Source organism: Pseudopodoces humilis, chromosome 8 (assembly GCF_049639895.1).
Source record: "Pseudopodoces humilis isolate 2021_Gansu_Grassland_sample_001 chromosome 8, ASM4963989v1, whole genome shotgun sequence".
Taxonomy (NCBI): Eukaryota; Metazoa; Chordata; class Aves; order Passeriformes; family Paridae; genus Pseudopodoces; species Pseudopodoces humilis.
The window spans coordinates 24,314,164-24,331,016 of record NC_142207.1 but is presented as its reverse complement, the minus strand read 5'-3'; the positions used below and the strand labels follow the sequence as shown (position 1 = coordinate 24,331,016).

Sequence of the window (16,853 nt, the reverse complement as noted above, 5' to 3'; positions counted from 1 at the left end):
GAATGAATGGATTACAAAAGAGTGCATAATCAAAAAAATACTTGTCACCCACTTGCACATTGTAAAAAATAAAGTATTAAAATGCAGTTTATTGCTTTAGTTTCACATTGCAATTCTGATCATCACTCTTTATTTTGTAAATAGTATTTATTTTCACAGAATTAGCAAGGTTGGAAGAGATGTTCAATATCAAGTCCAACTGACAAGATCATCAAGTCCAACTGACAATCTACCACCACCACAATCACCCCAAAATTACTTTCTAGTAAGAACCTTCCATGACACAACTCAAGGCCATTTTCTCTTGTCCTGTCAAGACCATACATCTCAAGCCTGGTTATTGCAGTCAATCTGACTTGGTTTTAACCACATGAAACAGTCATGTGAGCAAATTCCTTTTACGTATCATACACAGTTTAGGAACTCCAGTCTCACCTTTCAGCCCAAGGCCCACACTCAGAGAACAAGTAAAGCTGGGCTGCTCTCCACTGTCTCAGTGTGGCTGTGTGTTGACTGCTAAGCTGTTTTAGCATACTGTTGTACCGTAGATTTTCCTGCCGAGCCTTTCTGCTGAATGGTTCCACAAAGTGCTCCTGAAAGACCATTGCAAACAGATCTAGCACTGAATTAACTGTGACCATGGAAAACAGCTTTCCAATAATTCTCATAAAACAAGAAGAAATGGGAAATGTTTAGCAATAAAACATTCTGAAATTTTAAGGTAATACTTAGGAGAGACATTTTTAAAAGCTTAGACCTAGAAGAAATAGTGCCAGACTTTGATTTAAACATGAGAAGAAAGCCTTATCAATGCTGAATCCACACTAAAGCAATTTTTCCATCGTCAGAAAAACAGTCAGTATTAGAAATCCTACTATAATAGGTGGGCTTTTTCTTAAATTCTGGTATTCTAGAATGCAATTCTCATTGTATTTTTCCTTTAGCTAGTTGAGTAAAATAGGCCTACAAGTTTTGTTATTAAAAAAGCAAAATGTCATGTAACTTTGCTATGGTATTTCCTGTAATTACCAGTTAGCTCTAATGCTGAAACTCAGTCTGGACCTTATATAGAAAGGTCAGTTTAGAAGCAATTTTTCCACACATTAAATAAGAACTGTTCACTGTTTCAAATGTTTTAATTGTATTGAAATAGGGTTAAAGAAAAAAACCCAAAAAACCAGCTCATAATGGAAAACAGGTTTTAATAATTCAAAACACAAATCAGAGTAAAAGAAGATGCAGCTTATGGCTGAGCATATTTCTACCTTGCTGTAAGAAAAGGAAGGCCTACTGTACTGAAATAACTTTGATTGCACATAAGACTCCTAATGGACAAAGTAGAATTAGAAAGCATATCCTAGAAGTGCGTATAGTCCCACTGCCCATAAAATCTTAATACAATTAACCTGTTTATAATTACTTGAACTGGCTCATCCTAGAATTAATTTTCTCCATCTTTTAGAAGGCAACTCTTGAGAGAGCTCTTTTAAGAGAACCTTGCAGTCACTGAAAACCTTACCTGAAATTTAAGTTTACTTTCTCCTCTTTCCCGGTCTCGCTTGTGCATGTTCACCATAAATGCTTCATAACAATCTTTCCAATAAAGTGCCATCTGCTCATTATCATGTCTGAATGAATTCTCTTCATATTGCTTCATATTTGGAATAATCTGTTTTCACCAAAGCAAAATAAAAAGTACCGTATGATTTCTGAATGGGTTCCTCTGCTTTCATGGCTGAAAAGAGGGAGGAAATGATACAAAAATAATTTAATACTTACATATCTGTCAATATAAACTTGCCACTCGTCAGATCTGCAGTATTCTTGAAAGTCCTCAAAGAAAGATGGGCTGCCATTGGTAGGAGGCAATGAAGGAAGATGCAGGTTCATAAAGAGAAGTTCATATATCTTGGATACCAATGTCCGAACAAGAGGAATCAAAAATGAGTAAGTTTCTGTCTTCTCTTCAATTGACCTACTCAAAATGCCTTCCAACTTCCCCAGAAGGTAGCACGCTTCAGGCTGGCTCTCAATTACTTTGGTCTGAAGGAGGGTGTTTAGTTTGGCTGCTGCCATAGCACAGACCTACAAAAACAAACAGCAAAAATTAATGTGATTCTCCTTGATTTTCCTGCCACTCCTGCCTGCATATTCCCATCCTCGAACAGAAGCCTCCTTTCTTGTGCTCTGGAGGTGCACACTGACAGGACTATAGAGTAAATCTGCAAAATGCAAGAACCAATAAAACATCCTCCCAACAGAAGGATGAGGGACTGCCACAGGTCTGCTCACTGGTATGAGCAGCTCTCCCATAACCCACAACAGTTACATCAAATGTGCCCTTAAAGAATTTGCAACAAACCTGTAAATTGTCTTGTGCAATGAATCCAAGGAGCAGCTGGACTTGCACCTGTGAAAGCCTAATTGCTTCTAGGCCATCAGAGTACCAGACTGACAGGCTATCCATGAGAGTCACTAGTTCTTCCAAGAGCTATTGCAGAAACAAAAAATTTGCATAAAATTAAAATAAATAAAATAAACGGAAATAAAAGTAACAATAACTACTCTAGCTGGAGACACAATAATTTCAAAGAGCTTTCAAAGGCTGTGCTCACATTTTTATCTTAACCAAACCGAGAAAATCATCCCACAACACTGCGATTAAACCAGTAATTTAAAGAAATTCCTGACAACAAAAATCTACCTAGTCCAGTACATTAAGTCAAGTATCTCCCCTAAATAAATAAATAAATAAATAAATAAATAAATGTATATATGTGATATGTGTGTGTGTGTTTACAGGGAGAGAGTCACTCTAGGAGGCACTTCTTTCTGTCAGTTTTTAATACAGCAAAAGTGATGATAAGCCTTGCAAAATGTGGATATTCCCAAGGCAAACTGCACATTTCCCTATGCATATGGGTTTGTTTAAAACTAATACACCTTGATATGTTCTCTAACAAATTACTCAAATGTAAAATCATTCTGACTGAAATGTCCTGTTTAGGATATTACAGTACTTTAAATTCTCCCTGGGCACAGTAGAAGATAATTTATGAAAGTACTGTTATTTTCAATTCAGAGTTGGCAAGAAGTACAACTTTCATTGCTCCAAAGTTCAGCTCTCATTTCTAATTAGGTTTCCCAATAGAAGGCAAAGCTTTTAAGAAGAGAAAACTTTCTTAAAACAAGAAATTTAAAGCTTTAAGCTATGTTTACTTATAAGCATTTTGGAGAACAGCCTAGGAATTACTCTGCTAATGACTCTTGACATTGCACTTTTTTCTTAAAGAAAGTAGCCTTAAAAAATATTTTTTAAGGATTTCTAGTGAAATAAGGATGGTTTCCATATAATCTCTCTCCCCTTCTGCTTAGAAAAATTGAAAAGCAATGACATCTCCGACTGTGAAGGAAGCATGATGAGTGCCAGAGATTACATAAATGGTGAGATAAATTATAGGTGTTGAAATGCCAATATGGGTTCAAATCCAGAAGTGACAATTCCCAACTCACAACCAAGAGCAGAGTTTTGGCTGGTCTTTCAGTCAAGACTCCTAGAGAGTCATAAATGCTGATAAACAGTGCAAAATCTGCTTAGGATACAACTGCTGCTGTTTCATTAGCTTTTACATGTTGTAAATATTTCTCCAGTCTGAAGAAACCTAGATTCTGAGTAAAGAGTACCACCTACATGCCTATTTAATTTGCAAAATTAACTATATTCCCTGTGGTAAATAGTCACATTTTTATTCATGAAGAGGCACTCTAATCCATTCCACTATAAATCCTTAATCTGTAATATCTGTGGTTTAAAAACATATGACTAGGAGGGTGACAGTGTCCAAACCAACAGCTTTCTTGTTACCATTTCAGCCCATATACAGTATTTCCATTTTGTAGTTACTGTACCTTTTCTGTCCATAAATTTGAATTAATTAGTCCTTCTGCCTGCAGGAAACCTTGTACAATTAGCAAGAGCTTGAAGGCATTTTCAGCATGTGTAGGGAGAGCTTTTGAATCCCTGTTATCAGTCACTGACCACTCTAACATCTTCTCCAGCAAGCTGCATGGAAAACAAAATTCCAAAGTAAGTATTACACATTCTAAGTGGCTTTTAAAAAATCCAATTAAGTATTTAATTGAATCTCTTAGTCTGCAGTTACATAACTGCCATCTTCTTGATAAGCCAATGGGATAAAAGCGATTGAGAGACTCATGAAAACAGTGATAGTTTTAAAACCTTCTGGCCACAAGACACTCCTAAATAGGTACTGGAATATATTTCTAACAGTATGTGAAGAGACAGCAGAGAAAAGTACACCTTGTTAGGAAACACCCACCCCTTCCCAGCATCACTCATGTCCCTCACTACTGTTTATCCTCAAAAGGGATGAACTGTACACTTACTTGAGTTTTATTTCATCAGAAGGCCGCAGCAACTCGTTAGACATCCCCAGTTTGGTGAGAGCAGAGAACACCTGTCCTCTCTCAATCCAAGCATCATCATCAGATTTTTCAATACCTTTCCACATTATACACAGTAGGATGTCTGTAAGTAACTGTATGAGCTCATTATCACTCCCCTACAAAAGAAGTGAAATATTTAAAGCCCTTCTAGTATAGAAAATCTTCAAAACATTTCTTATCACAGTCACTATGCTTTGATATTTCAACATTTGAAACTCTGCAGTCTGAAGCCCAATTGAAAAGTTCACAAAAACACAAATATAAGAGACTGTGGTTTGCTTGTATGATATAAAACAAGCTGCCTTCAGCAATCCTTGATTTTTTCACAGCATGTCTGCTCCATGCCTCCTCTGGATGATAAAGGATGTTTAAATATAGAGGCAGGGAGAGTTTGCAGGGGTTTTTCTGTGGTTTCTTGTGGTTGGGAAGGGAGGTTGGTTTGTTTGTTTGTTTTGGTTTTTTTTTTAACACCAAAGCTATCCCAACTGGACAATCGAAAAAGAAGACACATCACGAAAGGAAGTACCCCTATTCATTATAAAAGAGCCATATTGTTCGATTTTCTGTTGCGTGATAGAAGGGACAAAAAAAAGTAATAACCATTCATTAGGGAGATTCAAAGAACAAAAAGAAATTTCCAACAGTTGGAGAAACCAGTCACATAGTTACTTACTCCTTGGTTTTCAAACAGAGAAAGCTCAGCAGTGAAGCCCACATCATTCGTTACACACAGCTCTTTGTCGGGCTGCCTGGAGAAGGGCTTTGTGCTCTCTGTGGGTGAGGGAGTGCTGGGCTGGCTGTCTGTCATCTGATTCCCAACATCAGCCAGTTCATAAGAGTCAACACTGGACAAATCTAAACTCAAATGTGAAGGATTACTGTGCCACAATTCCTCTCGGCCCTCCGAACTAAAAGACATCTCTGCTGCGGATGCTTCTTCCAGTGGCATAACTAAGAAGTGGGAAGGGACGTCCAGGGATTTGTTGTCTTCTAAACTCCACTGGTCAAACAGACCATTAACTGATGCAAAGCTGCCAGCTTTCTCTTTCTCTGTCTTATCAGCTTGATGATTCTGAAGCTCTTCAGCAGGAGGCTTTTTTCCCTCTTCCCTGGAGGAATCAGTCCTGCTCTCCTTAAAGCCAATGCGGACCTCTGAGTTATCTTTCAGAAACAGCCTAACCAAAGTGTCCTGCCAGCCCAGCTGCTGAGAAATCTGTTGTGCTGCATCCAGTTGGGAATGCAAAAGGTGCAAAACCTAAGGATAGAAGATATCCCATATCTACATATTAATTTTAGCTTGTAACTGCATCCATCTGGCTTTTCAATCAAACATTTAACAGTCTTACAACTTCTTTACTTTTCTTACAACCCTATAGAAAGAGCCATAACCGGCTAATAAGAAGCAAACCAGCCACAAAATAAATTTTCCTTGTAGAAAAATGAAGGAAAAAAGTTAAAAATTCTCAGGAGTAGGGGAGAAAAGAAGCTATCAAAGCATATTGGTAAGTTCCCATGTTTCACCAACTCTTCTGCAACAATTCCTTCAACAGCCAGTTATCTCAATAAACAATCCCATTCACCCATAGTCTAAAAAAATTCTCGACTAGAAAATATGCTTGATTAGCAAGTATTAAATAGATAAAATTTAAAAAATTGCAGTATTAATAGCTTACTGATAGGGTACATTATAGTTTCACTTCTTCATTTTTGGAAAACTTAATAGACTATAAAGGTGTCTCACAGCTACATTCAGTACTAATTCCAGTGATACGAGCTTAGAGAGAAGTCAGTAATTCAAGGAGCCTACTATCTCAAACCTGTAGAAAATATAAGCTATTTGAGAATCATGATGCAAGCTTCACTTTTTGTTTTGGCTTTTTAAAGTACTTGAGTACACAAAATTCAACAGTGACAGATGGGTTAAATTTTTAAAATAAATCATTGCTAAAGAAAACAGTAACAACAAATACTGCCACTGTGTGTTTTAAAGAAATAATTTAGTTATCACACTGTACAGTTTATAGGCTTGAAGAACAGTATTCCAGTTCTAAAGAAGACAACTAACCTTTCTACAGATAATCACTCTCATGTTTATATCTGATCTATGAGCCAGATACACTACAGCTAGGAGATCTTTATAATTCACAGCAGGATCTGTAGGGAAGAAAGAAAAAATCCACCATAAACAATATCACACAAGAGAATGTAACAGATAAATATTTAAAAATTGCCTTGGAAATTATGACTGCATCCAGGGATAGCAAAAGGAACAAACTTTTGGAACTAAGAAAATGTTAACTGAGACTAATGGGAACTTTGAATAGAACAGCTCTACAAGTAACACCCCTGGCTTTCCTCAACAAAATCCAGGTATGTTTGCCTCTGAGCAGCAGAAGTGTACTAATGTCAGACATAGCACTTGACAATTACCTGCATACAGAACTTGGTTAAGAAGGTTTTTAATAAGAGAAACAGTAACTGGTGATTCATTCAGAAGGAGTCCCAGCCCAGAGTACCCCACTTCTCTGAGCCTCATGCGGTGCTTGCTCCGTTCATAAACTTTGGTACATTTCAGCATCTCTTCCACAATCTGTAAAGAAAAGTAGACACAAACACAAACTGAACATAAAAAACATCCAGCTCTCAAAGTTGTGTGTGATATAACATGCTCATCCACAGTTTTAAAGTTTATTTGCTAAATTAACTCAAACAAGATGGATTGTTTCTTTAAAGATCCCATTACTTTATTTTAAGAGAACACTAATTCCTATGTGACAATGCCATCTAGCTAACATAAGAGAAGAATGAAAAGAAAAAAGCAAGCTTGGATGATTAGTTGTCTTTGTAATTACATACACTTCTGCCAGACAAATGAAAAATACAAATTTATGTTCAATTGATGAATTTAGGAACATATTATTCAATTCATTACCTTGAACACAAGTTCTCTAAGCCTGTCTGAGTATCTTTGATGCAATAACAGAGCATAAAGAATATCAGCATTTCCTGGTTCAAAGAGCAATAAAAAAAGTTGGTCTGGGGTTGGACTGGAATGAAGTAGGCTGAAGAGAACGTCCAAAATTCCACAAAGCTACAAAATTAAGACAATCAAATTAGTCTCCAGTTCATTCAGATTTCATGCTTTGTTTTCGGAAAATTTTCTTGGTTTTTAAGTTTTACCTTTGCTGGTTAATAGACATTTTATTGCTCAGTATTACTGCATTTAAACAACTTTCAATACATTTTTTCTCTCTATTGAACACCTTGTCAAATTAAGCAGAGACACAAAGCAAGTTTAAGTGCTGCTGATACTACAAAATAGAAACTACATCATCACAACTCCTGTTCAGTTGAAATTCTTTTGGTTTTGTAAAGTAAGATAACTTTTTAATGGCACATCCTTATCTTACCTACATCTAAACAGAACCATGCATTAGTTAACATTTTGCTTGTTGTCATTTTTTTTGTTGTTCACCCTTCTTTGAAGTACACAAGGCAAGACTTCTAAATGCCAAGATGCAAACCCAAAACATGTCCAGTTTAAACTATTAATTTATACCACGTTGCATACCTGCTCCTCATCACTGGTGGCAGCTATGTATCCTACAATGCTCTGAATTTCTTCATGTGTTCCACCTTTGCTCAGGAAATATTTGATCAGTCCATACAGGGATGTCCGTATTGTTCTCAGGTCATCAGGAGCCAAATCGCTGTCTTTACAACCAGACCTGGATGCCAACAGACCAGAAAGCCAACCTAAGGAAGTTCTTCATGGCTCATTAATAGCAATTTGATGGTGCCAGTTTGGTAATTTTTCATCTACCCAGACATCATGCACAAGTATTCAATTTTTACCGCACTCAAGCAACTGAATAGTAAGAAGCAGATCAGACTTTTCAAGCCTATAAAAGCCCTGAAATGCAGACTTGTACTGATCTGGATATAGGTCAGGATTGCAGGCTCCCACCTCCCACAGGAAACAGCAAAGTCTCTAGTCAATCTTCCTCAAGCACATAACTATATTCATAAGCAGATATAAATCATCAGCACTGAAAGGTTAAAATTTTAAGTTTCTAAAGAAGTCCTACTTCAAATTCTATAAGCATTCAAAAGAATTTAAAATGCTAAACTTTTTATAATGGTAATGATCTACGACTTAATTTGCATTGCTGAACACAAGTCCAACAAATTTGTAGTTTTAATTATTCTTACAAGCACACTTAGTGTTACTGACAAACTTCACATAATTTTAGCATAAAAATTCAAGGCAAGGAAAAGTAGTAAGCCAAATGGAAAAAAAATTAATGCAATTTTGTAAATTAAATCAACCACCAAAATCCAACCTGAAGTTTTATTTATTAATTTTCTCATTAGAACAATGGCAAAAAAACCCAAGAGCCACATACAATAAATGAGGAGTCAGAAGTAGTAAAACTCATACCCATAATAAATCCTGAGTGTGTCTAGAAGAAACTGCACACCGTATTTCTTTCTGAAGAGTCTTCTACTGTCTTTGATGATTGTAGAAAGATACTGTATATGTCCTGCAACATAAAGTTTTCTTTTAGAACCAAGATTTGTGTCATGTGAAGAGTCCTGTGTCTTCACACAGCTGCCCGAGGCCAAGAGCTCACCGATTCTGAAGGGAAAGTCACCACTGTTCCAGATGCTGAAGTCAAAAAGTAAGTGGTGATACATCTGTTGCAAAAGCTGCATGTTCTTTTCTACTGAGACTTGTTCTATCAACAACTGTACAGCCATCAGGACATTCACATCCATTAAGATGCTTGGCACCTTGCAAAATAACAACAGGTGTTAGCACTCAAAACACTGAATGTCTTAATAAAATTTGATTTTAAAAAATGGAAGTTTATCTTCTACAGCAATATCTGTTCCATTAAAGCAATACAATAAACACAAAAGTAGTCTGTTGTTTGAATAACCAAACAACATAGTATCTATATCAAAAAAAGCAGAACATGAAAAAAATGAAACATTGTATTTCACTTTGCAGATAAAGACCAACTTCTCACACTTTTTTGCTTTCAGAAACACAAGAAAGAAAATACTTACTAAGGATTCCTTTAAAGACTCTGGCATTCTGGCTATGCCTCAAAATAAGCAGGACCTAATCCACAAAATTCACTACTAAAGGATGTTTCTCAAGTTTACTCACCTTCTGTAACAAGGCCCCTAGGGTGGCAACTCCATGGGAGTGAATGAGATTTTCTTGGTTAACTTGATGTCCCTGAATAAAGTGTTTTATCATCAAGATGAAAGTTGAAACAATGTTCTTCTCCAGACGTGCTTCTGCAGAAGAGAACAGTAGCAAAAATCTTATGGTTTATCATTGGATCGCTGCATCAAAATAGAGGGGAAAAAGTAAAATCAAGTGTTTATATTCTTCACTATTTCCTCAACTTCTCAACTCCTGTTCCTTCACTAGAGACTGGCTTTAGATTTTTTCCTGTGCAGAATCACAGCCATTCAATGCCTCTCCAGAACAAAGCAATCCTAGTCCTGAATTTGGTTGCTTCACCCGTGGCTGCAGGTTAGAAACTTCCTTGTTATAATCTTTCACATATGCTGCAGTTATTTTCCCTCTGTAGTTGCCAACTGACTAGCCATGGTATGCAAAAGCATTAGAGACACAGAGAAGAAAATCAATTGTTTTACTTTACTCCACCATTTAATCTTTGAAACAAACAAACAAAAAAAAGTAGTGTTTTCCCTTGCAAGGTCTGATTTCTCAGTGGTTTTTGTTAAGGTCAAAGTTAATTCTCAATGTTAGCGAGGTTTTTAAAAAATCTATTCTTAAAGCATCCTTTCAGTTTATTTTTATTTTAATCCATAATGTGACTATGTGTGTAAGAGGTTAGAGCCTGAATATTTTATTAAGAAAATATAAGTTTGGCTAAAGGCTAAATAGCACAGTTCTGCACTCAAGCTGTAGGATAGCTTCTCCTGTTGATATTAGTAGGTTTTACATCAAACATAATTTCTCAAAATAATCAGAACAGAAACTAAAACAATGTCATACCTTGGCAGCCATAAGAGTAAATAATGAAAAGAAAAATAATGCTACTAAATATATCTATACTTGAAATACGTTATATTATTTTTTATACAGTGCCAAACTCCTGGTATTCAGTATCAGCATCAGGTATCCAGGAACAGACACAGCCTTTCAGCTTTACATAGATGCTCTGGAATAAACAGCTTTCTGCCATTCAAAAAAGGACTTGTAAAATCAAGCTTAAAAATTGGTTCACCTTCAACTTCACTTTTCCCACCTGATGCCTTTGGAGATGAAAACACCACCCAGTCACCCTCTACAGGAGTTACTAGTTCTGAAGGCAGAGTGTCTCCTTCAGACTTCTCAGACATCTGTCCACCAAGAAAGCTGATCTGCTCCAGCAATGGAAACAGCACATTTATTCCACCAATACAGTTGATCATATCCTGAATCAAGAGAAAAGGCAGGAAAAACATCACCATAAATAAAATCCCTTTAACTATAGCAAAAATTTACTCAGCATACAGGAGTACTCACAAACAAATTAGAATGTCTCACAGGCCACTTACACATGGGCCATCCTGTCAGCTCTTGTTCTGAAAGTACATTTTTTACATTTCCTTCCTCCTCCCCCCACATAAACACTGGAAACTGAAGGATACAAAAAACTTCAGAAGAATCTTCTGCTAAATATATTTGTAAAACATTTCTCTGATTTCTATGTTACTTGCAGCAAGCAGTAAGACTAAAAGATTATCACATCTCTGCTTTAATCATCCTCCTGCATGATTTCAACTTTAGGTAGTTAAAAATAATATTTTTTTTAATTTTTTTTAATAACTCTACATATACATCAATTCCTAGCCTCTCTTTAAAATTCAAGTCTCCTAAGTACAGTCAATTGTTCATTGTTCTTGGAAAAGAAGGCAGACCTTCATACATTTTCCTCAAGTTGAAAAAATGTGGCATTCTACTGACAAGTCACAAGCATTAACTAAACCCTATTAATATTAATCTAACTCAGCTTATGACAGCAAGAAAACCATGACAGAATTCCCTAGAGATGACAAAATGCTCTCGATACACAACATGCATTCAACGTTATTACGAAGAAGAGTCAGCTACCACAAAATATCTTTGTGTACTGTGATAGTAAAAGCAGTGGCCTCCTAAGTTCTCAATAAATGTAATGTAAATGCAACACTACTCCAGCTACAGCATTAGCCCATGAATTCTCAGTACAAAAGCATGCTGCATCTGTTAAAGATATTTTGCATTATGATAATAACTTCCAGCATTCCAAAAGTTAGATGAACACACACAACCACTGTCATTTTTACATCAGGTTCTGCCTCTTCACAACACATTTACCTTGATGTCCCAATTCACTACTTTGTTTCCAGTTAGCCTTCCATGTAAAAGATTTGCAGACAGATCAAGGCAAATTGGGTTTCTGCAGGCCTGATAAACAAATAAAGAAGCCATGATATCATCTAGGAAACAAGTTACAGATGCTTGAGCACAACATTTTGTGCCCATTTGTTGATATTAAAGTACTTAAACAACATGAAACCCCTAGAATATATATGCCATTTTAGATTTGACTTTCTTTATTGTACAAGGTAATTCCGTCCTTTTGCCAAACCTACTATGTCTGCACAAGACTACAGTTTAAGAAAGCTCTCACTGCTCATCTTCCAAAAAAAACCACAGTGCAAACACTGAAAATAATGCACACTGTGTAGTCAAACAGAAATTATGTTCTGTTTCATACCTTTGGTGTATAATGAAGCAGCACCTTACTGGGGAGATCTGCTACTTCAGCTTCTTGAGACTTCCATGGAGTTAAACAGTTTGGACCTATTAAAAAAAAGTATATAAAATCATGTAACATATTTAAAGTCCACTGGTTCTTAATGTCGCGCTTTACAAATTTTATACTACCAAACTGAACAAATAGAGTAGTCTGAATCGTATTGATTTGAGACATGCTTTCAAGTAGAGTTTTTACAACTTAAAATCATTCATTTAAGAGGGTCTCCTTGAAAAGGAACACATTATACATGAAAAGCTCAACTACACAAAGGTGTTTTTATACCTTCCAACAGCACTCATGTGTCTTTACAAATACCCATCTCATATTTGTCACTCATCTCTGTCATCCAGCCTAAATGCCCAGAAAATGAGTAAACTTCAAGACAGTTTTGTTTAGCAATAGGAAATATTTCTATTAAATGATGCAAGTGTTTTAATGCCAATCTGTAACAACCTTGAGTCATTATGGAACTTCATACCTTTCACACTTCGAACTGTACAACATAGCTTTCAGAATATTTTCTTTAAAATGACCGCTTAATTATTGACTCTTATTGAAAAATCCTCAAGCATAAATCACCTTTAAGTGGCTTAACAAATAAGGGCAATACTTTTAAAGAGTCTCAGCTGTAAACACACATAGGCAAACAGTAGTAAAAATTCAGAATTTACAAGTGAAATTATTACCTAACATTTTAATTTTGCAGGTCTGCACATATGATAAACAGATGCACCTATGCAAATATAACAGTTTAAAATCAAACTTCATAACATACTTATTAAATGTTAAGCTTATTTCCTTTAAAGCCCTCTCACTTAGGTCAGATCTGCAGCTCTTCTGGATTGCAAGCTGTTCATTGTGTCTGTGTAGAGCAAAGCTTAGTGGGGGGGTCTTGTTCATAACTCATTCCTTTTACTTTGCTAAAACCAGTACAATCACCACTTACCTGCTAAATATAATGCTTTCACCTGAGAAGGTTGCAATGCTTCATGAAAGATAATAACTGATCCAAGCTGGCCCTCCAAAGATGTTGGACACCCCCATTCACTGTCCTGAGTCCCTGCTGAGATCATTTTGGTGATGAACTCTGGTTTTCCAAGCACCCCACCCCAACTTCCAGTAGTGAGAATGCCCCCAAGGGATGTCCGATGGGGCATGACTGGGGAGGAAAAAGGCGGATCTGGTATCTGAGATGGAGGAGGAGTTGTTGTTCTTTGACCAGCTGAACCAATGCAGCAAGAAGTAAAAGACTGGAGAGTCACACATGGAAGAAAGAAAACAAAACATACACTGTTGGTCTAAGCTTTAAATCTGAAGACTGCATGTAGCAAATCTGAACTAAATAAATGAAACCATGAGCAACAAAAAAATTGCTTAAAAAACAAGTAATCCATCACAGTAGGCCAAAAACCAGAGCATATGCTTCTCTTAATAGGAGAAACACCCTTTTTCCAGCTAAGAGCAATGTGGTTACCTCAAGTGCTGCATGACCTCTAGCAGAAGCACAGCCAGGGAGGACAGTGCTCCTGAGATATCCCTCTGTAAATACTCTTCTTCTGGATTATATTCCAAAATACTAGTCCAGCATATCTGCTACTGTACATTTCTCATATCAGTTAGTCCACTCAAATAGATGCTCTCATGGTAAAATTACTTGCCCTACTTTTAGTTACCGTAAGATTTATAATGTTTATTCTACAGATGAGCTAAAAAACAGAGTTTTATCTTGAAATGAAAACTACACTTATTCTCATTTTTAAGTTTTATACTGATTTTACCACTACAGCATCCAACTTAACTGTTTTCTCAACATACTTAACAAATACCAAATTACAACTTAGAAAAGAGGGAAGAATGTTGGGTGTTGTAGCCCGGTTTAATATAAATTTGTTCCCCAAAAGGAATGAACAAAGCTTACAGAGGAAATTAAACATGGCATATACTCATTTTGATAGCAAGTGTATTGCTAAACGTGTATACATCCAAAATGGTTACATAAAGTGCTTGTTCAGTTACCAAAGGAAAAAGGAATAACATATTAAGGAAACATTCAGAAAACACAAATAAAAATAAATTAAAATACTGAAAATAACAGGGAATATTCCTCATTGAGTACTGTTACATCAATCCTACTAGTAGAGCTGCCATTTATTATGATGTAATAATAAATTATGTCAATATGTTCAGGCAATTATTTTGAAGACAACCCCCTGATTTAATCAGTATCATCTGGCAGAGTTTTTTATTTTGTTTATAAACTGAGATGACTAAACAAGCATTACTTAATGGTTAATTACACTTCAAAATGACATTCTGGACAGTATCCAAAGCTGAACATCATTAGCAATAGTCTGAACTCCCACTGTTATATGAGAGCTCATCCTACCAGGTATGGTTCAGAAGGGAACTTACTTCATTCATAGCAGGGAATCGAAGTGGGGCAGAGACCTTCTGCTGTCCATTGACATAGATATACACAAGGCTCTGACCAAAGGGCCTCTTTCCAGGCACATGAACAATAGTTATATTGTGCTGGTTAAGCAAAAAAAAAAAAAAAAAAAAAAAATTAAGTCATTATTAAGAGCATTGAAACTACTATATGAAACTATTTAGCTTTCTCTCTATTAAGCTGGTGAGGAAAGCACTTAAGAAAATAAATCCAAAGCATCAACAAGAATATAAAAGCACCTGCTGCTTCCATTTTGAAGTAGTAAGTGTAATGTTTACATATAAACAGGTTTTTGAAGAGAAAGATACAGCTCTTTCATAGTAATGCACATCAGTTCTTAAGTATAGGAACAGGAAAGGGTAATGCAGAAACAGCACCACAGCTAATTTATTCGCACAGCACTGCAGCCACCTGTGCTTTAGTTTAATATAAAAAACATCTAATGCTGTAACAAGCTTAATCAACAAAAAATGCCTAATACACATGGATAAATTAGCTCAGTCAACAACTAATCTATGTGAAAATTGCTTGCATGATTTGAGATTAAATTTGCTCTTATCCAATGAATTACTGCAATATTATAAAACAGATTATTTGTAAAACGATCAAAAAACTGTGATTTTGACTTCGGACCTAACAATACAATCCTAAACAAAGTGTTTGTCAGTATCAAATCTTACCCAGAGAGAGTCAAAAAAACAATGGTCAGGCAGCATCACTGTTGCATATTCCCTCTTTGTGCACACAGCAACCACCAATACTCCCGAGCATGCAATAAAGGCTTCAAACCCCATACCACTTCCTGTAAAAAAGCTACAAAAGACACACAATCAAGGACTTGCTTCATCAAAACTACCACCTAACAATACATTCATTAAGAGGAAAATCTACTCAAGTTGTTTGGTGGTGGTTCAATATTTACTATGTGACTGTTACTCCTCTTATCAAAAAAAAAAAAAAAAGAAAGAAAAAGGAAAAAAAAAGAAGACAGAAGACCAAAAATACATTTGTTTGCTTCTGTTAGTAGCCAAAAAGGTAAATTATATCAAGAAGCATTCATGTCAATGTGTGTGCACTATTTAAGCACCATGAAGATGCCTTCTCACTTGTGCTCTTACACAAATCCAGAATTCGTTACCTTTACAACAAACTGTGTGAAGGCTATTCTGGTTTTGGGTGGGGGGTTGGAGGGATTGGGTTTTGGTTTTTAATGGTGTTTTGTTTAAGCAATGAACCTTACCACTATTTAAAGTTACGGATGTCGAAACTGTAGATGACAAGCCATTAGAACAGAAAAGCTACGCGTTACTTCTGTGACAGAACTCGGCTGTGGTGGCAGATGAAAGCTCTCCCTTTCCCAGACTAAGCATTAAGTACCGTCTTTAGTGAAGACAAGCAGAAGCAGCACACATCATGGGCTACCAGACGCCACAGGGCACAGATGGCCTACATCTGTAGGTTGCAGCAGTTACAGTAACCGTACCTATAGAGCTGCTTCCTCTTGCCACTTTTGCCTGTCGTGCCGAGGTCCACCCGGTCCTGGTCAAGGCAGAGCCAGGCGTTGAAGGAGAACGCGGAGCCCGGCCACCTGTGGATGGCGGGCAGGGCGATGCCAGCCATGCTGTGGTGCAGGTCGAAGTACTGCAGGGCGCTGGCCAGGCCCTGCTTGCGCGCCATGGCCAGCAGCGCCCGCATCACCGGCACCACGTACGGGTGAGCGCCCCGGGGCTCCTCCGGCCGCAGCAGCCGCACCAGCTGGAGCAGCTCTTCTGAGCCCATGGACTGGCTGCCCAGGGAGCCCAGCAGGGCAATCAGGTTCTCTGCACAAGTGCTGTGGAGCACTGAGTGGGAATTGAGGGTCTCGATGATACGGATGACCATGTTAGCATTGACACACGTGGCACGGCTCTGTCTGTCGATACAGCAGATTCGCCTCAACCAATTGGAGATGAAAATCTGCAGCTCATGTGATTCTAGTTCTGGAAGCCACTGGATAAGCAGCAATAAGGGCTGGACATTACTAATGCCTAGTATCCCAACAGCCATGTGGTCACCTTCAACAGCCTGAAAAACAGCAGGGAACTCAGACATGAAATACAATAGGA

At 37.1% G+C, this 16,853-nt stretch overlaps 1 protein-coding gene across 6 annotated transcripts in view; it reads right to left on the bottom strand.

The window, feature by feature from the left end:
* Positions 1–16,853, bottom strand: part of NBEAL1 (neurobeachin like 1) — a 77,696-nt gene that overhangs the window by 27,217 nt on the left and 33,626 nt on the right. For all 6 annotated transcript variants that reach the window (XM_014249371.2, XM_014249372.2, XM_088058509.1 and 3 more), the window contains 21 exons: positions 16,232–16,812; positions 15,429–15,561; positions 14,712–14,831; positions 13,246–13,549; positions 12,258–12,343; positions 11,855–11,944; positions 10,761–10,929; positions 9,644–9,777; positions 9,102–9,261; positions 8,909–9,011; positions 8,039–8,195; positions 7,400–7,558; positions 6,898–7,057; positions 6,533–6,621; positions 5,141–5,722; positions 4,408–4,583; positions 3,910–4,063; positions 2,363–2,491; positions 1,780–2,085; positions 1,520–1,669; positions 436–593 (listed from right to left, as the gene is read on the bottom strand). In XM_014249371.2, coding sequence (XP_014104846.2) covers positions 436–593; positions 1,520–1,669; positions 1,780–2,085; positions 2,363–2,491; positions 3,910–4,063; positions 4,408–4,583; positions 5,141–5,722; positions 6,533–6,621; positions 6,898–7,057; positions 7,400–7,558; positions 8,039–8,195; positions 8,909–9,011; positions 9,102–9,261; positions 9,644–9,777; positions 10,761–10,929; positions 11,855–11,944; positions 12,258–12,343; positions 13,246–13,549; positions 14,712–14,831; positions 15,429–15,561; positions 16,232–16,812 — 4,100 coding nt within the window. The remainder of the gene's footprint in view (positions 1–435; positions 594–1,519; positions 1,670–1,779; positions 2,086–2,362; positions 2,492–3,909; positions 4,064–4,407; positions 4,584–5,140; positions 5,723–6,532; positions 6,622–6,897; positions 7,058–7,399; positions 7,559–8,038; positions 8,196–8,908; positions 9,012–9,101; positions 9,262–9,643; positions 9,778–10,760; positions 10,930–11,854; positions 11,945–12,257; positions 12,344–13,245; positions 13,550–14,711; positions 14,832–15,428; positions 15,562–16,231; positions 16,813–16,853) is intronic.